General features: G+C 27.8%; 1 protein-coding gene across 7 annotated transcripts in view; it reads right to left on the reverse strand.

Moving 5' to 3' along the window:
* LOC100197130 (chondroitin proteoglycan-2) overlaps positions 1–25,735 on the reverse strand; it is a 70,684-nt gene that overhangs the window by 41,896 nt on the left and 3,053 nt on the right. For 4 of the 7 annotated variants that reach the window (XR_010641193.1, XR_010641192.1, XM_065807368.1 and 1 more), the window contains exons 2-4: positions 14,125–14,157; positions 13,547–13,897; positions 339–371 (exon numbers count right to left, since the gene is read on the reverse strand). Coding sequence is in view for 5 of the 7 variants with exons in the window: in XM_065807368.1 (XP_065663440.1) it covers positions 339–371; positions 13,547–13,897; positions 14,125–14,157 (417 nt within the window). In the remaining 2 variants the exon portion in view is untranslated. The remainder of the gene's footprint in view (positions 1–338; positions 372–13,546; positions 13,898–14,124; positions 14,158–25,735) is intronic. The other 3 variants (XM_065807372.1, XM_065807371.1, XM_065807370.1) reach the window with 2 other exon arrangements.

The raw sequence follows: 25,735 nt of genomic DNA on the forward strand, positions 1-25,735 counted from the left end.
AATAAAAAAAGTAGATAATAAAATAATAAGAAAAATGATCAAAAATGATAGTACGGGCAATATAAAAAGAAAAATTAGGCTAATTTTAAATCTTTGAATTGTATAACTTATTATTTACTTATTATATTTTATTATTAGTTCTAATTGTCTCTAATTGTTTTAAACTAAACAATTTACGTAAAGCTTCTAAAAATCCTGATAGAATCAGGATTTTCTGGGTTGTTCATAAGAAAAATCCAGTGCAAAATATAATTTGCTTTGCTAATTATGCTTTGCATTGCACTCTTCTCGCGAATAAACCCAGACAATTGATTTCCTATCAAAAAATATAATTCTACCTTTAGGATTGTTAATTGGTGTCCCAAATAAACCTAAAAAAATAAAATACATATTTATAAACTTCAAATGTGCAGTATATAATATCACAAGCAGAAGATTCATGACCAGGGGCGCCAAAAGCATTTTTCGGTCTTTGAGATAGCTAACTTCCAGACATGGAGCAAACTCCAAATATTTATATGTTTATACTTATGTCAAATAAGGATGCTTTGCAAAAAATTGCGATGATTGGAGCTTGGGAACAAAAAAGACCCAAAATTTTGGCCCCCCTCCCCTGCCCCAAACGTGAGAGCAACAATTTGATGAAATATTTTTTGTACTATTTTCAACTAGACTTATATTCATTGATAAATTTCAAGTTTCATAGTATTATCTCTCAGCATTCAAAAATTATGACAATATAAAACTTGCAACCCTTTCAAATTGAGGGGGGTTTAAACTTTATATGGTCATAATTTTTGAACACTAAAATATTTTACTATGAAATTTAAAATTTATTGATGAATATAAATCTAGTTGAAAATAGTACAAAAAATATTTCATCAACTTGTTACTCTCACTTTTGGGGAAGGAGGGGGGCCAAAATTTTGGGTTTTTTTTGTTCCTAAGCTCCAATCATCACGATTTTTTGCAAAGCATCCTTATTTTACATAAGTATAAACATATGAATGTTAGGAGTTTGCTCCATATCTGGAAGTTAGCTATCTCAAAAACCAAAAAATGTTTTTGGCGCCCCTGCTCATGACTGAGCCTTTCTTTTAAGTCATTTAATTTATATGCTACTATTAATGACAAATATTTAAATTTATCTGTGTTTCGTGCATTTTAATTTATCTTCATTTTAAGTTGATTACAAAACAAATTTTTGATCATCTTCTTCAGTCAAATATCTAATTCATCTCAACATATCATCAAATTTAGAATTAGAGATTTATTTTTTAACAGTTTCCAATTAATAATCTAACTTGTTATATATGATTTAAAATGTTTTAGAAATTAAGATATAAATCAGAGAACTTTATAAAGTTTCTTCTAGAGATATATGTAGAATTGATAAAATGTTGATAAAAAAATTTTAAAAAAAAAAGCATATTTATGATAGAAACATGATAATATTTCAAATATATTTAGTCAGTCAAATTTTGAGAATTTTTTTTTTCTTTTTTTTTTTTTAAGGAAATATATAATGGTGGGTCAATATCAAAGCCTTTTATGAATAGCAAGTCTCCACACGAAAAATATAAATAAAGAAAAAGTCTCCACACGAGAGTGTCACAAGCAAAAAAATATAAACTATTTAAGGCTGCTTAACTGTAGCTTTACCTATATACATTATATAAAAAATCAACAACAACAAAAAACATTACTAAAACAAATGATTTCAATAGAATACAGAGCTGTCAAGTTTTAAGGAAGGATATGAGGGAGACTTAATGATATTGACCCACCAGGATGTATTTGCCTACTATATATCTTTTCCTAAAAATAAAAAAATACTCAAAATTTGACTAAATATATTTAAGATATTGTCATATGGTTCCATCATCATGAATATGCATTTTTGGAGTAAGAAGTGCACCTAGGGCATCTGATATATATATTATTCCTATTTTTGTTTTAAATGACACATTCTCCATGGCAGATATGAATAAATGAGCAAAAACACAAATCAGACCAAAAAACCATTTAAAAATGATAAAAAGTACAAATCTAGTTGGTTAAAACTTGCTAATAGATAAAAAAAGAGATTTTTAAATTTTTTGTGAATGCAGGAGGGAGATAAATCCTTTTTTAAAATTTGAGAGACTCTCGCCAAATGGGGGAGACTTAATAGATCTGAGAACATGCATTTATAAAACAAATTAAGTAATTAAAGTTTTAGATTTAAAAAGCTATAGAATAGAAAATCAATAAAATGGAAAATCTATAGAAAAGAGACTGTTGTTTATATATTTTGCTTTACTGAAAACAGGAAAAAGTTATTTGGCCTGACTGTTTCTTACTTACTACTTAAATAATACCATATTTAAATATGGTATAAATTAGTTAAGTAGTAAGAAACAGTATTACTAACCAAGAATTACATTTAAGAGCGGACACAGGATTTTTAGTTACAATGTCATAAAAAGGGGCCTTACTCTTTGGTGCCTAATAGAAGGAAGGAAGGGGGTGGAATAAGCAGGGGAGGGTTGGAAATATCACTAAAACTTAATAAGCAGGGGGGCTGGAATAAGCGGGGGGGGGTGGAAAATTTCGAGTTTTTTATAGCTTTCTATTCACTCACTGACGAGTCCGCATTTTTTTTTTGTGGAGGCCAAAACTTCACAGCACTTTTTGAAGCAATTCTTTTGATCGTACAGCCCTGAAATTTTACAAATAATCTTTTGCCGACTAACAATATTATTTATAGCTTTCTATTCACTCACTGACGAGTCCGCATTTTTTTTTATGGAGGCCAAAACTTCACAGCGCTTTTTGAAGCAATTCTTTTGATCGTACAGCCCCGAAATTTTACAAATAATCTTTTGCCGACTAACAATAGCTATATTTATTACATTTGATTCAATAAGTATTTTAGATTTACGATGCCCCACCTCCCCGTTGGTTAGATCTGGAACTTCGAAAAAAATATCGGAAACCGAGAGGGCGTCAAAAAGTGTTAAGTATCAATATAAATTTAATTAAAAATTTTACAAATATTCCACTTCTTAATTTCAGACAAATAAAAATGCGTCCAAAAAAGAACAAATACATCAACCGAGAAGAAGACCCAACCAACATTTAAATTAATAAAAAAAAATATGCTCCAAATATTTTTGTTAATTATTATATACAGAATTCAAAATAAATTTTTATTGAATATTAATCATAATCAATAAGTGTAATAATTCAACTTTATCAAGACTAAAAAGTAGAAAATAAAATAAATAAAAAAAACTTTTTAATAAAATAAACAACGTATGTAAACAAACAAACTCATCGAAGTAAAGTTTTTTTTTCTTTATGTCGATTTAAAACGAATTTGATTTTGAAAGCATCTGACTTAAAAGGCGCCAAACTTTCTATTCCTTTACTTCGATGAGTTTGTTTGTTTACATACGCACATAAATTGCCTTCAATGTCTTCCAGTATTGGCTTTACAAAAGTGATTATTACTAAGTACATGATTTCCACGAGTACCAGAAACAGAAAAAAGTTATTTTCTACTTTTTAGTCGATTGAATAGAAAGCTATTTTCAAAAAGTTTTTTTTGTTTATTTTATTTTAAATACTTAAAGCAATAACTAAGTAATGTTTTTGTTAATTATTAACATATATATTAGTGTCTGAAAACAAGTAAATATATAATAAAGAAGTACTAGTACAAGAAGTACAAGTAATATAATAAAGAAGTCCAAAGAAGAAATATCAGCAGAAGTCCAGTTCAAATAAGTTTCTCTCTTTACATATTTTGTAAAAGGTCAAATATGTTACCCTCGTCCTCTTGCTCAACATCGGTATTTTCATGAGCCTCTTTTATTCGTTTTTTTGACGCTTTTTTGAGCCTCGTAAAAAGCTGATTTCATTTTTTTTAGATGTGGCTTGAAAATAATACTAGTTTCATTTAAAAATTCTTTTCGTAGTCGCCATTTCATTTTTACACTCTGATATTACAAGTAAATAAGTATTGTAAATGATATGACGTGACGATAGAAAGAAGAAAATTTCTTTTTTAATGTATAATGACGTAACGATAGAAAGAAGAAAATACAATGTTCTTTTTTTTAAAACAAAGTTTTTTGAATGAATAATATTATGTAACATAAGTAGTGAAAAAGAAAATTTTTATAAAAAATTGTCTTGTCTTGGATGGAATTTTTTCTAAAATTTAATAGCCGGGGGGGGGGGGGGTTGGAATAAGAATGTCCTGGGTGGAAAATTTTTGAAAAATTAATTAGCGGAAGAGGGGGGCGTCTATTAGGCACCAAAGAGTACGTACCATGTTGTGATCTAAAACAAATAAAATCTGTAATCTATCTTTTTTGTAAGACTGAATTATTTAAATCTTACAAAAAAATCTTCTGAAAACTGAATAAAATATATAAAATCTGTAGGAAAGCAAATGGGGGATTTTTTAATGATCAATTCAGGCAGATTCATACAATCAAGTAAGGGGGAGGCAATTTTTATATTTTTTCTGCAACCCCATAATCATATAACAGGGACGGATCCAGGATTTTTATTGACTGTAGCAAAAATGCCATAAATACTTGTTTTTTGTCTAAAAAACAAAAGTCCTCGCTTTTCACATTCGCGCCAGCCTTGGGTGTACAGTGGCTTATAGTGATACATGATGTCCCCTACCACTGCTTTTTTCTTCCATCCATTTAGAGCAGAAAAACATTACTTGATTTACGCGACATTAAAACCATCTAGTTATACTGAATACTTTTTAACAAAATGATAGTTTACTTGTCTTTTATGACTTGACTAAAACCCTGACCAAACCCTTATCCTCAGTCAATGTATTTAAATTTAGTTCTTGGTATTCCTATTGCCAGTCAATGTATTTATGCTAAATAATACACAAAACATTATCATATAAACTCATCTATATATTTAAATCCACAAAATACTTGTGGTTGTTAAAATATTTTGGTCTGCACAAAAATTGGAGGTTGACATTTGAAAATGAAAGCGACAAATTTAAATCTAAATTTGTTTAACATTCGATTTTTTTATTTAATTAAAATTTCTTTTAAACACATTATGCTTTATTTAATGGCTTTATAAAATATTTAAAAATTAAAATAGACAATGTAACAATTTATATAAATTTATAATAATAATTTATAAATATTTTCATATTTTTAATAATAGACTTCATTACTACATTACAACAAACTTTTTGTCAAATAATGAAAAAAAAGCAGGTTTTAAATCCAATAAAAAATAGAACTAAAGTAACTAAACTTTTAAATAAAAATATTTTCCTTTAAATAAATAAGGAATGCTTATAAAATCCCAAAACAACAAACATTAGGCATATTAACAAATCTCAGCAAATAATAAAAACAAAAGTGTCAATAAATAAATGTCAACGTAACAAGACAAACTTAATATGGTCATTCTTTGTTTAAAATGACATAGTTCTTAGTTTGATTTTGGAGAAAGTTTTCAGTGGTTTTTTATAAATTATTATAGGAAACTATACAGTGATGATAGCACTCAATTTTAATCAAGCAATGCATTAAAGCATAAAAGTATTGAATGTGCAAATCAAACAAACTTTATCTTTATTCAAATTGAAGAAAATCTATTGAACAGTATTGTCAAAAGGACTTTTTAATTCACCTATTTCAAATGATTTAGGATATTGATCAAAGTTTAAAAAAATAAGCATACTGGTCAAAATTTCATATTTGTTGAGCAAATCATAATTTCAAAATACATTTAAAAAGAACACTTAAAAAATATGTCTAAAGATACTTTTCTTAAATTTCTAAATTCTGTTTCAAGTAGTTCTGTAAAAAATTTTTTTAACATAACATATTTGTAACAAAAGTGTTTTTCTTAAAAGCATTTTAATCAGCTAGACTATTTCTACATGTGTATAATTTGTGGAATGCCTTGTGACATGTGTTGATATTTTATGCCTATTTTCTGATTTTTTTCATGTATTGCAAAAATCCAAAACAAACTTTCTATGTTTATCATTTAGATCTCTGAGGAAGCATTTTGATCACAATTGAACCTAAAATATCTGCCCACACTTTTTAGATTAAAAGTATGTGGCAGCAAGTTTAATAAAATCACCAGTCTTGTTAACGTTTGAAATAGTAGAAGTTTCAGGGCAATTAAGAAGAACGTTGTAAGTATTATCAGAAAAAAAAGTTTTGCTTTCTGAGTCCATTATTTTGTATGTTTTTGATAACATTGACAAAAGCTAAACAACAAAAGAGTTCCATCTGTAGTTTACCAAGGTTTTTCATTAAATGTTAGAGTTAAATTTCTATCATATATAATTGCCTTTGCTTTGCTATTTGACCCCCTTACTGATTCTAAAGTTAAATGAACTTGATCACATAAAAATTTATTTGTTTACAGGTTTTCACAACATTTTCAAAAGAAATTTAGGACCATCAAACATATAACTTGTATTACAAGTTATCATAACATTTAAAGCACTTTTCGAAAGAGAATTTATATCATTGGTTTTCCAAAAACAGCAACTTCTTGATACAATAACATTTTTGTAACATACACCTTGTCACAGAGAATAATAGATCCTAGTTGAAATTTTCAAATTAAAAAAAAAGTAGTAGAAAGTTCTTTGCAATTTTAGAATAAACTAAAAATCTATCTGAGAGGAAAATTGTCCAAAATGTTTAGTTTAACCTTTCGTGAAGTTTTGATGCAAATCAGATCATATAATAAATTGCAAGACGTTTTAAAACTCGCATTAAGTAAACATTCTATCCAACGTGTTTTCTTCTTTTTGTCTCTGGGAAATCTACATTTTAAAACGTTTTTAAATCGTTTGACTTCTATAATGATAAATAACTCGTAAAACAGCAATAAACACATTCCACCATTTTCATAATAAACTAAATAAAGAAACCAACAGACGATGCTATTTAATTTAGTCTTTATAATTGAAAAAACTTTTCATTTAATGACCGCTATCCACTTCATTTATAAAAGTTTAAAAACGGAGAGTGGATATTTAACGGAATTTCTGTCTTTGCTACACTTTTTTTTTTTTTTTGCTACAGGTTCTCCCTTGATGACCTTTAATTACTACGTAAGCCCTCCTTCATAATAAAAAGATTGCAGCTAAATAGCCTGAATATATAATAAATTATAGGGGGTATGTATAGAGTTGTTTCAAAACATGACAAATTGACTTTTGCTCCAGTTGCTCAATGATATATTATATATACTATATCATTTCAGTTGCTACATATATAATATATCATTGCAGTTGCTACAGTCGATTTGCCATTTTGTTCAACTTCCAGATCAATTTAAGTTGGTACGCTGAGGAATGTTTGACCTTCTTTCAAAAATTTATGGGCATGTGAGACAAAACCCGTTAAAAACATGGGTTTTTCAGTGAAGCATTTTATTTTTTCCAACGAATATTTTTGTAACATTGTTAACTTGGCTAAGCTACGATTTTGAATAAATTTTTGAAGCGCCGCATTTTGACACTTGTATCCTCCTTATCTTGATTAAATTATTGTTCTCTTTAGTATGAAAAAAAAAATGTATGTAAAAAATAAAAAGAGAAAAAAAACTAAGCTGACGGTAGCAATTGCTACACTTGCTTCAGCCTGGACCCGCTTTTGTATAAACTTTTAGTTAATTATAGTTTGCATAGCAGAAATTGTGTGTTATTAGCGGTTTTTGATTTTTTCAATGCTTCTGCAAAACTTTACAAATTCACAACTGCTTTCACTCTGTAAAACATGATGGGTTAAGAAATGACGTTTTGCTGAAGTTTAGCTATGAGCATCCATAAATTAATGATGCAATTAATGGTTGATTCGTATTTTAATGTACGTAAACTAATCAAGTGAAAAACGCAACTCGCATATTGCGTTTGAAAAAATAAAAAGTTCTTTTGTTTTAAAAGTATTATCGAACAGGAGAGTTTGCATAAATTAAGAAATTAATAAAACTTTGCAAGATGTTACATTAAAAACATGAAGAAATAAAATTTAAGAAGAGTTCCTCAAAATGGTGGCCGGTTCTAGGCAAGAATTCAGGAAAGCCTTTCTAGGAAAGAAACATGAAAATTCTTGCTATGATAGAAAAAAACATGATTACTTTTTAGGATAGAATAATTGAAGGATAGAAACGAAGAAAGAAATACATATATCCTTTCTGGCAAAGAAAAATGAAAAACTTGCTAGCAAAAATTTTTTTAGGATAGAAATCGCACAAGTAAAAGTCATTTTCTTTCTAGCAAAGAAAATTGGAAAAACGTACTAGCAAAGAAATTTTAGAAAAGAAATTTTAAAAACGTGCTAGCAAAGAAATTTTAAGAAAGAATTTGCGCGCAATTTGGTAATTACAGTTATGATTTTTAATTGAATAAATGATTTTTAATTGAAACGTGCTAGCAAATTCTGTCGTAGCAATTTTTTTATATTTATTAAATAAAATTCTTTCCTAGCAAGTTTTTCGCATTTATTAAATAAAATTCTTTCCATGCAAGTTGTTTACGTTTATTAAAAAATATTCTTTCTTAGAAAGTATTTCAAGTTTCTTTTCAAAATTTCTGTCAAAAAATATTCTTTTGTAAAAATTCTTTTCTAGTAAGATTTCTTTATTTCTATCATAAAACATTCTATTCTGAAATTATTCTTTCCTAGTTTTCTATCCTCATTTTATTCTTGTCTAGCATGGCACACCATCAAAATGATATTATCTATTCTTTTAAACTTCATTTTTATCGCGCTTTTTTAATTAAAAAAATGCCATTACCACGAACATTTCGTTCTATTGAGAAAAGAATTACAATAAAAGAAAACAAAGCGCTATAAGGCTTTATTTACAAGCTTCATTTACAAGCTATTTACAAACATTACATGAGTTTGTTGGAAGAAATTCAGTCACAAAAAAAATGTTATTTTTACTTATCAGGTTTGAATATATCAAAAAGAAAAGATAAAAATTTTATATATTTTTTTTAAACGGATTTTTATTATTAAACATAACAAAACTTTTTTCTTTTGCATACGATGTGCATAATTATGCTTGATGTTGCATAATTATCATGATGTAGCATAATTATGCAACAATATTTTGTTTTTTGCAACAATATTTGCTTTTTAATTTTAAATATTCTTAGTTGCGTTTTCGCTTACGTGCGAAAACCGGGGTAATTTTGGCCATTTTTAAAAATTTCAATTAAACATCTGTAACTTTTAAACAGTTAAGTAACGTTTTACTATTTTTGTTTTATTTATAAATGCAATCTTTCTTGCTTAAATTTTGATATGAAGTTTGTTACAAATGCTCTTTGAAAAAGTGAAAAAGAATGAAAATTACATCTTGGTAAAACACAATCAAAAACTGTAAAACAGGTTGTCTGGACGAAGATAAAAATGATAACAAACAACTCAGTTTTCTTCTATTTTAATGACAAATGTTCAGATAAAATTAAGCGAAAAGTTTTGGGCTCAAGTAACAATATTCTGGTTTTTTACAGGGTGGTCAAAGTTACTTGTAGGTTTGGCTCTTTTGAAATAATATTCATTTTAAAGTAGTCTAATCGTTATTTATTATTACTAGAATATTTTTTTGAAGCATGTTATCCGAATAATTTATTTTGGAAAACAGTTTTTATCATGAATGTATTTTAGGATTTTAAAAAAAGTATATTTTCTTGTTAAACTATTTGTCGTTGTTGCTAAATCATAATTTTATTAACTTTATAACAAAATTAATGTTTATAGACTCTTAGTTTTAAATTTAATTGCAATTTAATAAAATTATATAATAGTTTAATAAATTACTACATTGCAGTTTGCTTGTGTTGTTTATATTTACTTTTGTTTAAAGCATAATGCCTCGTAAATATAACAAACGTAGTGTTAGAAAACATGCATACAACACTTGTTCTAATACTATTCCTTTGAAAGAATCTATGGGTGCAATTAATAAAGTTATGTCTATTCATCAAGCCTCAAAAAGGTTTAGTATACAAAGAAGCACTGTACATAATAAAATGAAGTCAAAGCATAAAAAATGCATTGGTGCACCAACCATATTTACTTATGATGAGGAGCAGTTATTTTCATCTAGAATCAAGGTTATGTGTGATTGGGAATTTCCATTAAATAAACTTGATGTTAAAATAATAGTAGCTGGTTATTTAAAATCGCGAAATCGTATTGTAAAAATATTTAAAAACAATATTCCTGGTGATGATTGGGTCTCAAGTTTTATGAAAGGTACACAATTAAGCCATGGAATTGCATCAAATATTAAAAGAAAACGTGCAGCTATAAACAAAGAACAAATAAAAATTTATTTTGACAATATTAGGCTTGAGCTTGAAGGAATTCCACCTTGTAACATTTGGAATAATGATGAAGCAAATTTGCATAAGTACCCTGAGAGAATAATGAATAGCAGTAAAGTTTGTTTTTCTGAAGTGTTTTGTGGAAATGGTGTTGGAGAAATTCGTCCACCATACACAGTTTTTAAAAGCACACATTTAAACGATTTATGGATAAGACATGGTCCGAAAAATTCTCACTTTAATAGAACCCAATCTAACTGGTTTGAGGAGGATTGGTTTTTTCGAACATTATTGCCATGCGTTAAGAAACAATTTGGGAAAAAAGTATTAATAGGTGACAATCTCTCTTCCATTAAAGTCATAAAGTTATTCATTCTTGTGAAAAACATAACATTAGATCATATGCCTTCTGCCCAATTCAATCCATTTGCTTCAACCTCTTGATGTTGCATTCTTTCCACCATTAAAAAAAGCATGGTGAAGTATACTTCTGGATTGGAAACTTACTTTTTGTGGTAAAAAATTTGCAACGTTACTAAAAGAAGATTTCTCTAAGTTGCTGAAAATTTAATGACATTCATTAATGAATGTTCGAGAAAAAATTTTATAAGTGGATTCAGAGCTTGTGGTTTGGTGCTATTTAATCCTAATGCTATGTATATCAAATTACCAAGTGAAAACGTCTTGAATCCTCGTAAAGCTTTAAACCAGAGCCTTTTAGATATTAAATGAGAAAAAAAAGTGAAGATAGTGATAAAAAGATGTTACACAAAGTAAAAATAAGAATAAAAAAAATAAGTCCAAAAAAAACTTAAAATTGAACCAGGAAAATCTATTTCTGTAGAATATGATAGTGAAATAGAAACAGCATCTGAAGGTGAATCAGTCTTTATTGAATTTATGACAGATTACTGAAGAGATGCCTGAACTTTTTTTTAAAAAAGAGTTTATTTTACAAATTATTTGTTTATTTTTTAGTACTCTCTTATTTTTTGCTTTTTCTGACATTTAAAAAATAATTTAAGAAAATCAAATTATTTTAGCTAATATGTTTCTTTAATACTGTTTGTATTTATTTTTATTGTCCCTTTTTTAATTTCTTGATATATTTTAGGTACCCTTTTTGAAATAAATGCTAACTGTAAGTTTAAATTACACTAAATGAGGTTAATAACACTTAATTTACATCCAGTGCTAAAAAAACAATTTACAATGACAAAGTTACCCCATTGCCGGGTAACTTTGTCATTGTAAATTGTTGACCACCTCATTATTTCCATAAATTCTTGGATTTGGTGAATGCAATGAATACACCATTTTACTAATTAAATAACATTAGTAATGCACAACTTTGAGCATCAAAATAGTTTTGGGAAAAAGTTCCTTTTTTTCAAAAAGTTATCTTCTTTATCATAATTGGTACAAAGTTACCCGGTACATAACGGTTACCCGGTACACGGTTTACGGTACATAAAATACGAGTCAACCCAAATAATAATTAAGGAAAGTGATTTTAATGTATCTTTCAGTTGTGCTGTACATGTGATCTCTCTATCAAATGAATGCAGTCAGTTGGTTCATAAAAAATTTAGATTTACATAAAGTAAAATTTTGCAATAAAAACTGTTTTAAACAAAAAAGAGAAAGCTGCGAAGTTATGTTTCAAGAAATTTTTAGAACAGCAGAAAAAACAATAATCAAAGAAGACGCATCTTTGTAATGATTTGTTAAGTTGTTTTTTTTTAGTTATTTAGGTGCACAAGTCTAACGGTCTTACACATAGCAATGAGGAACAACACTTGGCCACGTGGTTAAAACCTCATTCCTTACCAATAGATAGGTAGGAATGAGCTGTTAACTTCCTGCTAAAATTCTATCCTTATTATTTTAAATTCGTTCCAAAAGAAGTAGTAGATTGAGTTTAGAAAACTAAATCGTTATTATTACGCATGTATTGAATTGAATTTAATTGTTCTGTATATTCTCGTGTATTTACTTTGCATATCACATCTAACTAATTTTTAACTTATTTATGTAATGTTTCAGTCTGATTAGCTCAGACGTTTCAGTCTGATTAGCTCAGACGTCTGACGACGGTCTGAGCTAATCAGACTGAAACATCACATAAATTAATTAAAAATTAGTGCTTAGTTGTATTTTATGTTTTATATATTAAATAAATAAATTATCAAGTACTAGAAGAAATGTCATTAAAACAATTGTATTGAAATTCGAAAACCGTGCATTGAATTAGTTAAATTAAATAAAAAAAGAGGAATAAAAAAATTGAAGCTAAACAAGAAGAACTTGTATGAAAAGCATCTCTATCAAGCGCTTGAAAATAAACCCGGAGATTTTCGTACATTAAATTACTTTCTCTCAAATTGTAAATTACAATTTATGTATTACGGGTAATATATTGTTTTAATTTTCCGTACACGGTGTAGTAGCCTATTTGTATATCGAATAAACATATGTATATTAAAGAAGTAACAAATAGATAACATCAATAGGAAAATGACAGGAAATAAATAAGGGTAAAAAATTTTTAATACTATTAACTAGATGATTAAAAACAACTACAACAACTATGCAAAAATTGTTTATTTTATTTTTACCATCATATAAGTTAGTTGAATCGACGGTAAATTAATATTTATTTAACGTTAATGTAACGGCAAGTTTCTATATTGATTTGAATTTCCATTTCAATCAAAAATTAACCATTTTTCAACTTTAACTGTCAATAATTTTTAACATTGCTTCAACGTTTATGTACTCGCTGGGAAGTATGAATGTTCAAAGCAAAAAACAAATTACGTTATTTTTTAAAGATACGAAAGATTAATTATAATTTTTTTTTGCAACAAATTTTTATCAACTAAGTGTTGTTTTAACATTTTAACACTTACCATATAGTTCATAAAAATTTATATAGACGACTTACCTAAGAGAATTAAAATTCTGATTAAATGTAGGTAAGGGAAGGAGGTGTTTGTAAATCTTGGATGGTAACCCACTTAGAGGTAATATCACAATAAAAATACTCAGTCCATCAATGCAAAATAGTTTAAGCTAGAAAATTCATGCAGTTGTAAAAGTTGCTTTAACTCTTCAGAAATATTATTTAAATTTAAAAAAATGGCATTATAGATCCGTTCAAAACATTGAAATAAAAAATAAAAGCAATACCCGATACTTGATGACAAGGGTATTCATTTTCATAAACACATTGGTCAGTATATGGATTGAAAACCAGGTTGCTCAATTGACAATCAAATAGATAAGAGTATCCTTCATAGCATTTAAAGAATTTATGACAATTCCAGGGATCAGTATAATCATCATTTCGTCGTTTTTGACAAAAAGTATTTGGAGATTGAGTCGATATATTAACACAAAGACTTACAACTGGCGAAAATATAAAGTTATCTTGACATGAAATGATACTTGACACACCGCCTTTGCAAAGCATGTATTCAAATACATCTGGTATAGAATAATTTCCATCATTTTTTCCATCACAGAAATCTGTTTTAATAGCTGCAATTGATGAAACAAAAATTAATTTTAAATCTTAGAATTGTATAACTCACTATATTTTATTATTTGTTCAAATGTTTCGAATTGCTTTAAATAAAAAAATTAAACTAAACTTTCTGAAAGTTTTGATAAATGAGTTAGGATTTTTCGGGTTATATGTAAAATGTGCAGTGCAAAATACACGAATAAACCCAGACAATTGAATCCCTACAAAGAAAAAAATCTACCTTTAAGATTGTTAATTGGTGTCCCAAATAAACCTAGAATAAGAAAATACACATTTATAAATTTTAAATGTACAGTATGTAATAGCAAAAAAGTCTATTTCACTTACATGCTACTATCAATGACATATGAAGAGTATATGGGAAAAAACGGCAGTCATATTTAAAAAGTTTTGAGAAAGTATATATTAATCATATATAAAAGTTTTCATATAAAGCATAGAAGTAAATTAGAAAAAATTATTTCTTGATTAAAATATCTGAAGTTTACATTTTTAATAAAATAATTGTAACTTTTATTAAAAAAAATTTTTTCCTAACTTTATACAAAATATAAATAATGTTCTATATAAAAAATGTTCAATATAAAGTATTTAAATGTTCAATTGATCAAGGAATATTTTCTGATCAGTTGAAAATAGCGAAAGTTACACCAATAATTAAAGGAGGAAAGTTGTTGAATGTCAGTAATTGCCATCACCATCTCTGTTCTCTCTGTTTTTTCTAAAATTTTAGAGAGAATTCTTTATAACAAAATTTTCCAACATCTGTCTCAAAATAATATATTATATAAAAATTAAAATAGGTTTAAGATAAATAACTCTATTGAGCACGCTATACTAAAACTAACTCAATATATTACAGATTCATTTGAAAAGTCCAAATTTACTTTAGGCATTTTTGTTGACTAATCAAAAGCATTTGATATGATTGACCATAAAATCCTTTTCAAAAAACTAAAATATTATGGAATCACAGGAAATTTTCTTAAGCTAATAAAAAGTTATTTACACAATAGAAAACAATTTGTTCATTTCCACCAATCATTGCGATCTCAATTAAAAGGACCTCTTCTTTTTCTCATACATAAACGACCTATATGCTGCATCCAATTTGATAACAGTTATGTTTGCTGATGACACAATTTTTTTTATCTCATAGCGACATAACGACGCTATTTTCTTGTATGGACAATGAATTAATGAAAGCTTCTCAATGGTTTAAATCAAACAAACTTTCTCTGAATATTGAAAAAACAAAATGGTCTCTTTTTCATTCTGACTCTAAAAAACTTCTACGTTCAATCAAGCTTCCTCCTCTTTTTATTGATGGCGTTCTAATTAAGAGAGCAACATGTACAAACTTTTTAGGGGTTTCAATTAATGAAAATCTCACATGGAAAAAACATATCGAAAGCATTACCTGCAAAATTTCAAAAAGTATAGGTATATTATATAAAGCAAGAAGCATGTTAAATAAACATATTTTAACTCAACTGTACCACTCATTCATTCATTGCCACATAAACTATGCGAATGCGGCTTGGGGTAGTGTCAATAAAAGTAAATTAGAACCTCTTCATCGCCAACAGAAAAAAGCAGCACGTCTTATTCATTTTAAAGACCGTTTTTCACATGCTAAGCCTTTTTTTATTGAAATGAATATTTTAAATATATTTCAACTAAATATTTTTAATATTACTGTCTTTAATGTTTAAATGTAAAACTCGTACAACTCCGGTTTCTTTTCACAATTTATATTCCTTAAAAGAAAAAAATAAGTATAATTTACGAAATGATAATTTCCTTCTTCAACCAGTTTTCAGAACCAATTTAGGCAAGTTTTGTATTCCTTTTCAAGTGGGGGTTTCTATGGAACAATATAGTTTTGAAACATTTTGATTTTTCTCAAGACTGGAACTTTTACGCATTAAAAAGGAAATTAAAAAATATCATTCTCTCCATTGAAAACATACTCATACTTTTAAATTTAATTATTGTGATTTACTTATAATGTTTTTACGAATTCTTATATAAAAAAATATTTTTTTGACTATATACTTGTATATTTAAATTTTGTTTTGTTAATTTTATTTTTGTATATCATGTTAATTTAATTTATACATTTTATACCTATCAAGTCTTGTATTTTAAGTATTTATATAAAACGTTAATTTTTACGTCTTACTTTCTTTTTATTAACTTTATTTGACTGCCTTTTTTATTTTATACACATTGCAAAATTGTTTCAAACACGTAACGATTGTAAGCGGTTCTTGATGACAAGATCACCTGATCTTCTGCAAGCCTCCGCGTTCTTATTTTATATGTAACAAAATTTGTAATTTTTTATTTATATGCATTCTTCTTTCATTTATTTTATTGTAATAGTTATTATGAAGAGATAAAAGAACAGAAAAAAAAAAAAAAACTAAATATACAAAGACCTTTATAATTGATTAATATATACTTTCTCAAAACTTTTTAAGTGTGACTCTGCCATTTTTTCCCGTGTACTCTTCAAATGTTTTTTACTACATGTTTGTGCTTTGCAAAATTTAATTTTGATTAAAAACGTTTGCAGTGTGTATTTAAAAAATTAAAACTTAAAACATAGAATTTTATAGGAAATTACGAACTAGATCTTTTAAAGATAAATGTAGACTTGATAAAATGTTAAAATGAACTGGATATCCGGCAGATGGAACTTAGAAGGTTACAAATTTGTTTTGTATTAAACTTTAAGTTATATATTTATATTTATTTAATATATATATATATATGTATATATATATATATATATATATATATATATATATATATATATATATTAAATATATATATATATATATTATATATATATATATATATATATATATATATATATATATATATATATATATATATATTTAATATATATAAATATATAATTTTAAAGTTTATTACAAAACAAATTTCTAACCTTCTAAGTTTCATCTGCCGGATATCTAGTTCATTTTAACATTTTATCAAGTCTACATTTAACTATATATATATATATATATATATATATATATATATATATATATATATATATATATATATATATATATATATATATATATATATATATATATATATATATATATATATATATATATATATATATATAATTTTTAATTATTTAAATATCCTTATAATACTACAGTTTATATGGGTCAACTCTTTCTATTTTTATTTTTTATTTTTTAATGAAAACTTTGTCATAATCAGGGCCGCCCAGAGGGGGGGGGGGAGTCCACTGGGTATATTTTACCTAGGCACACGGACAAATGGAGCACATGCGACCCTCAATACAAGATTTTATTGAAAATTTTAATAATCATAAAGAGCACTACACCTTGGAGAAATTTAAAACAGAATCTAAAAGACTCTTATTACAACTAGAGTTATTACAACAGACTTCAAATATTTATTATTCTAAATTTAATTAAAAAAAACAAAAAATAAAAACGTTGTAATTATCACTAAATTAATATATCTTATTTAACATTAATATATAAAATGTGTATGCATTAATATATATGTATGTCTATATTACTTTAATTTTAAATCAGTAGAAGATACTATAGTTTTGCGTTCTTTTAAAGATATTTTTAGCATTTTGCAAAATTTATATCTATTTTAAAACGGATTATGTATTTATTTGCTTTTATATTAACACAGACAATATGCAAACGGGGCTCGGTGATAAGACAGTTTATGTCTTCTTCTTACTCCGGCCTAAATTTATTTATATAGTATGCATTTATTGTAAATTTGTAAAACTTGTAAATTTGACAAATTTGAAAAAAAAAAATAATAATAAAGATATTATTATTGCAGACTGAATACATTTTTTTTTGAAATCGATAATGTATAACTGGTTTCAGCTGAATCACTTTAAATATTCCTGCCTGTGATTGTGCTAATGAGTCTAGTACTACTGTAAATTACTAGAATTTACCAGGTATAATTTTATAGCTGTATTACTTAGTTCATAATCGGATAATCATAATTTTAAAACGAGGTAGTTTAAAGTAGCAAATAAATATAATGCTCGATTTTTATTGCAAAATTTATGCGAAAAAAGGGTGTTTGGTACAAAAAGCGGCGTTGATCGCACCCACCAACCCCACCTGCAATACGGGCTTGTAATATTTTGTGATTGTTTTAAAGATGGTAATAATTGTCAAGAGAGTGAAAAAAAGGAAGATTATTGGCATAATTTCAAGCAAATAAGTAAAGAAAAGATTTTTATAATTGAAACATGAAATGTAATTGTAATTTAGTTTAAGTTTAATGGAAATTTCACAATTTCTATTTTTTTTGTGTGTCTGATTGCAATGGCTCTAATTTAAATGTAGTATTAAATGTAGTTAAAATTCCAATTACGTAACACTTATCCGAACAATAGGATTGTTTAAAAACACCATCAATGCTATGTTACATTATAACATAAATCAGTTAAGTTACTCTCAGGGTCCCAAGGCAGAAAAAAAGCTGTAGAAAAAGTTGTAAAAGAATACAAGAACAAAAGCACACTGGAAGAGTATGGCTTCGATAAAGTTAAAAAAAAAAGCCATCTAATAACTCTACGTCCGACCAAGTAGTCCAGGTAAAACTATAAAAACAATTCTTTTTTAGACGGACCATGCTACCAACAGCGTTGATGAGCCCTTGAGTCCAAGAAAACCATCTTCCCCTTCAAGGATTTCAACGGTCTCTGAAGAAGAAGATGATAACGAGGTGAGTTTGGTACGCATTCTTTTTATATGAAAAATCTGCAGATATTAATAACATATAGTTTAATATATGCAGATATTAAAAACATCCCACAATTCTCAAATGCATTTTTAAATATAGAACCAAGAGGCGATTCAAATAGGCGATCAAGCAGTTAGAAACGACCCCGCTTTGTGGAAGAGGGTTTTATCCAAAGTTGAACGCGATCTAGTCATGCTAAATAGACCATCTCAAAATCCGCTACTTTTTCCTTGGGATTCTACAAACAAAAAAGTGCCAACTTCCGTTTTATATGAAACTTCTCTCAACGGAGAAAAGATTAACAGACACTGGCTTATCTGGAGTGGAACTGCAAAAGCTTTCATTTGTTTTCCATGCTCTATTTATGGACAAAACCATAATTATGGCCCTGGATTTCAACCTTTGCTCTTGATGTGGAATGGCGGATAAAAGATAATTGGCGAAAGCTGGGAGAAAAGATTAAAAGTCACCAGTGTAATGCTCAACACAGAAATCACTACATCGTCTGGAAATCAGCCTTTGAAGCCTTGAAAAATCAAACTGGGATCGATTCAGAACTTAAAAAGTCAATAAATAATGAGGCATCAAAGTGGTATGAAATTTTACGCTGCGTCTTCGACGTCACTCTCCATTTAGCTTCGAGAAATCTAAGTTTTCGAGGTGAGTTATGTGAAGTTTATACTTATAAAATAATTTTAATGTTGCTTGGAATACTAATCTAGATGTAAACTTTATTCAATATTATGTTCATATTTGTGTAGGTTCATCAAACATGCTAGACGAGTATGATAATGGTAATTTTTTAGCCACTATTGAGCTGTGGGGGAAACAGAATAAGACACTTCAGTTCCAACTAGAAGAAGTTTCTCGACACCAAAAACAAGGTACAAGAATGCAAGCGCACTATTTGAGCTGGAGAGCTTAAAATGAGTTCATTATGGCATGCGGTGAAACTGTTTTTGCTGCTATTATTGAAGAGGTCCACACAGCCATTTATTTTTCCATTATTGTTGACGGAACTCCGGATGTGTCTCATACGGAACAAATCACTTTCGTTCTTAGATTTGTCCGCCTAGGATCTGACAACCAATAGATTGTAAAAGAGCAATTTCTGAAGGTAGAAAATCTGGAGAAAAAAAAGGTTCTGACATTGCGAAGCTGATTATAGACGTTTTGGATCAAAGTCGCATTGATTTAAAAAACTGCAGGGGCCAGGGCTATGATAACGGGGCTAAAATGTCCGGTGTATACAAAGGAGTGCAGGCCGTCATTCTCAAGAAAAATCCCTAAGTTTTGTTAATGTTTTGCAGTGCGCATAGCCTTAATCCAGCTGGCGTTCATTCTGCAGAATCCTCTACTGTATCCAAGAACTATTTTAGCAATATCCAATCGTTATATAACCATTTTAGTTATAGCCCCATGCGCTGGAAAATATTGACTGAGGCAACTGGCCAGTCCCTTCACCAAACGTCCCAAACAAGATGGAGTGCGCGCATAGAGGCTGTCCGGCCATTGTTGAAACGACCAAAAGAAATACTGAAGTCCTTGAAACTTCTTGAAGAACTTGATTTAGAAGACCATCAACTGACTTTAGTTAAGACACTTAAAAAGTGGATTCAATCATTTAAATTCATTGTCTTGACTTCTTTCTGGTTTAAGGCTCTCCTATGTGTCAACGATGTCTGCCTTCTTCTTCAATCAGAAAGCATTTCTTTGAATAACAAGAAAAAATTTTTAAAGACTCTAATCGATGATCTTGACCGACTACGTTCTTTTTGGCCCCAAATCCTCCAAGTAGCGAAACTGGTTGCATCTAGGTTAGCTTCGTTTGGGTTTAAAAATGATTTTGTTAAGAAAAGGACAAGGAAAAGGAAAAACACTTCACGGCGAGTCGATGAAAACAGCCCACTTCCACGAAGACGAATCAAAGGGTTTTGAGGTATTTAATGTTGCTCTTGACACGCTGCTCCATCAGATAAGATACGGAATGGATACAGCTCAAAAGACGACGGATATATTTTCATTCATATGGTGTTCTCCGTCTCCTTCTAGTGATGAAGAAAAATGAAGAAAAGTCAGAAAGAAAAATGCAAAGTCCTAGCAAAGTCAAATCCTTTGAGACAAATAGAATCTGTTTCTTCTATCAAGTTGCTCAACAGAATCTATCAGAATGGTCTTCAGTCAATATTTCCTTCAATCTGCATTTTGCTTCGCATTTTTAATACAATCCCGGTTTCAGTGGCTGAAGGAGAGCGCTCTTTCAGTAAGCTTGCTCTCATCAAATCCAAATTACGATCAACAATGACTGAAGAACACCTTACTAACTTTATTGTGATTTCAATTGAAAACGTCCTTGCCAAGACTTTATCGTACGAAAATGTCATCTCTAGTTTTGTAATGAAAAAAGCCCGCAAAGTGAAATTAGTGTGATTCAGTCTTCATATTTAACATTTTATTGATGAAATATATAATTCCATTCATTTTAAATTTTATCTGTGTTTTCGTTTTGTCATATATAACCAAGTTTAAATATAGAGTGTTTATGTACACCGATAGTCAATACAAAAATATTTATTGTTTTCATTAAATTGTAAGGCGATAGTAGACATAAGGACCATAAGCAGTGAAATTCATGCTTAATTCAACATATCCAGGAATCTAAAGTTTGGAGCACCAACTAAAAATTGACCCTGGGCACCACAAAGTCTCTATGCAGGCCTGGTCATAATGCTGGTTCTAAGAAAACTTAATAAAAATAATAGGTGAAACACTTTTTAAATCATGAAAAATTATATTCTAAATACAACCTATTAAAAAGTAATTAAGTATTTTCAAATTTTGGTAGAACAAAAAAAATAATTTTTCTATGGAAGTAAGATAAAAGTCCTGAATTTTTGGGTTTCTCGTAAAGGTGGTATTTTTTTATTTGGTTACCATAGATACCTAATTTTGAATAGCAATAAGCCTTTTTTTTCTAGTTGCAGTGTATGTATGGTATATTCCCTACGTGTATTTATTCTTCTTAGATTATCACAATCGAAAAAAAACAAACAATTTTGTCCACTTTCTAGCCTAATGTGCATAATCCCACCCCACCCTCATTAGTCTCGTTTAGTTTTTAAAAGATTTATAAATTACATATATATATATATATATATATATATATATAATATATATATATATATATATATATATATATATATATATATATATATATACTTCTTTTGAGTACAGGGTTGAAATTTTTTTCGGATAATGATAGGGACCTGTTAAATATTTTAGGGTAAATTGGGCCCCCTAATAATATCTTTTATTTACATTAGGCGTATTTTCAAAAAACTCGGCCAAAGCCTTTTTTCAACGCACTTTTAAAGGCAAACAGATTTGTTTTTTAGCTTATGGAAGCTTTTTTAGCTTAAGGAACTTTAAAAATGGATTTAACACTAAAAAACATTGAAAAATTGGTAAAGAGAAAACTTAAAGAACAAAAAACTTATATACTTTTGAAAAGAAGTAAGTTTCTGAATAAACAAAAACAAAACTTTATATTAATTGTAAAGCGGAAAACTTTGAAGAGCGTCTCGATAAACTTGAACATGAAGCAAAAGAAAACAAATCGTGAGAAGCTATAAACAAAAAAGAATCGCTCACCTAAGGATTGATGGTTTAAACGAAATAAAAGATAAAAGCTGGGATGATTGCAGAAACTCAGTTAAAGAAATTATTAAAAAAAAACTTGGTATACCAGGCGACATTGAAATTGAAAGAGCACACCGCATTGGAAATCTAAAAAAAGTCAAACTACCAAGAACAACAACTTTTAGATTACTAAGCTTTTTAGATAAAATATAAATTCCTAATAATCCAAAAAAACTAAGAGGCATAGGATTATTAATGAATGAAGATTATGCGAAAGAAACAAGTGAACATCGTACAAAACATGATTATTAATGAAATTTGGTGAAATGATTATTAATGAAATTTGGTGCTTGACGAAGTAACAAGGACAATATGTGACTTCGAAACATCTAAATTTTAGAATATTTTTCTATGAAAGAGAAATTAACAAAAGCGGAGAAGGAGTTATAACCTATATTTGTAATGATCAAAACATTAAGTTTAGAAAAGATCTATCAAAATCTGACGGCGAAAATGATGTCTAAGAAAAATCTCGTCAAAGAAATATCTAGTTTCTACAGGCATACTGTTTCTACATAGACCACCCGACGGCGATATTATCAAATTTTCAAAAAACATGAAACATATTTATTATAAAAAATAGAAAACAAAATAATTTTAAAAGACTGTTTGTTATAAAAAGTCGTACAAATTCTGAAATAGCAAATGATGTTTAATACAATATGTTACATATTTACTCTCTTACTTTATATATATATATATATATATATACATACATACATACATACATACATACATACATACATACATACATACATACATACATACATACATACATACATACATACATACATACATACATACATACATACATACATACATACATACATACATACATACATACATACATACATACATACATACATACAACGAACATGTCATCACTAAAAATTTATTTAACGATTTACTTCAGGTATAATTCCTATCATTAACAAACCAATCAGGGTAACCTCTAATTCCATTATTGCTATTGACAATGTATTAACAAACTTAATACAAGAAACTTTTCTAAAATCAGAGTTAGTTTAAACGGATACTTCAGACTACTTTCCTTTATTTTTTTTCTTTGTCTCAAGTTGCTACAAAAGTTGATAATTCAAAATTTGTATGCTTTAAAAGAATTAATAATGAGACTTCTACTAAAAAATTTAAGTACTTTTTATTGACGTAGAATTAGGAGGTACCAAGATTCTAACCTAGAAAGCACGAACTCTGCTTACTACAAATTTATAGATATTTTCTGCTCAAATTCTAATGAGAGTTTTCCAATTCAAAAAAACGAAATATTCAAGTTGTCCATGGATCAAAAAAGAAATAAAAAAATCCTTAAAACAAAAACAAAACCTTTCAGTAAAATATCTAAAAAACAGAACTGAAGCCCCAAGGATCTAGTAATATCTCCCCTTTTTGTTTTTAATTTATAGTAACAACCTTCCAAATGCCTCAAACATCTTTAAAACCATAATGTTTTAAGATGTTTGAAACTTGTTTTACTTTTTAACAACGAACCTATTTAAAAAAATAATTTAGTTAAAAAAACTAAACATATAGTTTAAGACAAATAATCACTAAATATCAAAAAACTATATACATTCTATTTCACTCCAATCAACAAAAAAATAAGATACCCCTCAACAATTAAGATAGAAGACATAACTATCATAATAACTCAGAATACCAAATTTTTAGGGATTTGGTTATTGAAGATAAACTCTTGGAAAATCTTCATTAGTCAAATAAACATACAAATATCTAAGAATAAAGGTCTACTTTATGAAGCAACACCATTTAGCAAAATAATCCAAAGCTTATTTACTTTTCTTTTTACATAGCTACCTTATGTATGTCATTATGGCATAGGACAGTACTCACACATCAAAGCTAGAACCGTTTTATTTACGTCAAAAACGTGCCTCAAGACATGTGTACAACAAAGACAAATTTACTTTAAAAGCTCAAGTTTTTTTTGGAACAAATAAAAGAACTAAAATCTTTATTATTATTTTTAAATATCTTTTAAATAAATATTGGTTAAAATATTTATTTGAATTAAAAATAACAATTATCTTAAAACCTCCCTTGAATCCAACCGCTATGTCATTCTCTAGGTGGTTAACCACAGAAAATTTTATCCTAACCGCCAGACAATCTTAAAACATTTGTAATATTATAACCGCCAGACAATCTTAAAAAATTTGAAATACATTTTTTTAGGGTTTATGCTCCAATATGGTTCTTCATCAAAATGAATTAATCATGCAAATATATATCAAATATATATAAATCTATATCAAAATGAAGTAATCATGCAAATATGGGTATTTAGGGAAATAAAGAAAGTATTCTTTTTGGAATAATAAATGACACTCAACAGCTGTTACTATGCAAAATTTTGCTGTCAATAATAGAAAAAATGGACAATATTAACAAAGTATTATTATTTATAAAAATAAAAAAAATGGTATGAAGAAAATTGCAGGTAAACAAGAAGAACGCGTAGGAAAAACATTACAGTCAAGCTGTTGCCTGTTGTCGTTGAAGGCGATGTGTATTTTAATTTTTTTCCATTCTGTCATTTTTTCACTGGAAGAAAGGTCACCAAAATTGTCGTGGTCATATTCGGCGACCCTCTCCTGGCGAAAAAATTTATTTTTAATAATGTTAATATTGTTAACTTAAATAAATAAAGTAATAGTTAATACAAAATGAAATTTAAAAAAGTTAAAAAACTTTTAAAGTTTAAGTTATAAAGTAATTGAAAATGTTGAAATGTTTTTTGAAAATGAAAATGTTTGCATTTCTTTTATATAAGGCTCTAACTACTGTGACACGGCTGCAGTAACTATTTTGATTGGCGTATAATTTAATTAGTATACACCGATCAATAAAAGGAAGCTTGTCGACAACAAGCAAAATTTAGACATTTTTAATACAAAAAGTTTTTTTTTCTAGAACTCTAACACATTTTTATGTCAACGGTAAGAAAATATAAAAAATCTACAAAATAACTTTTTAATAATTGTTACTATCAAAATTTAAAAATGAAAAATTTTTATTATCAAAAATGAATTTTTTAAGTTAATTGCTTCTCGTACAAACAACAAACAACTAAAAATCAAAGATAGAGTTCGTTCTTTCAAAGATACTTCAGGCAGAATTATTGACGCTCTTCCTGATAGAGTTGATCTACTGAATTCTCAATTTAAATCTATATTTACATTTGAAAGATCTGAATATTTTCCACCGCCAAATAAAAGTGATATCAAGTCTGAATGCATTTATAATAAAAACTTGTGTTTCTCTATTTTAGACATTATTGAGAAACTTATCAATTTAAACCCTTATAAATC

The sequence above is a fragment of the Hydra vulgaris genome, chromosome 10 (assembly GCF_038396675.1).
Source record: "Hydra vulgaris chromosome 10, alternate assembly HydraT2T_AEP".
NCBI lineage: Eukaryota > Metazoa > Cnidaria > Hydrozoa > Anthoathecata > Hydridae > Hydra > Hydra vulgaris.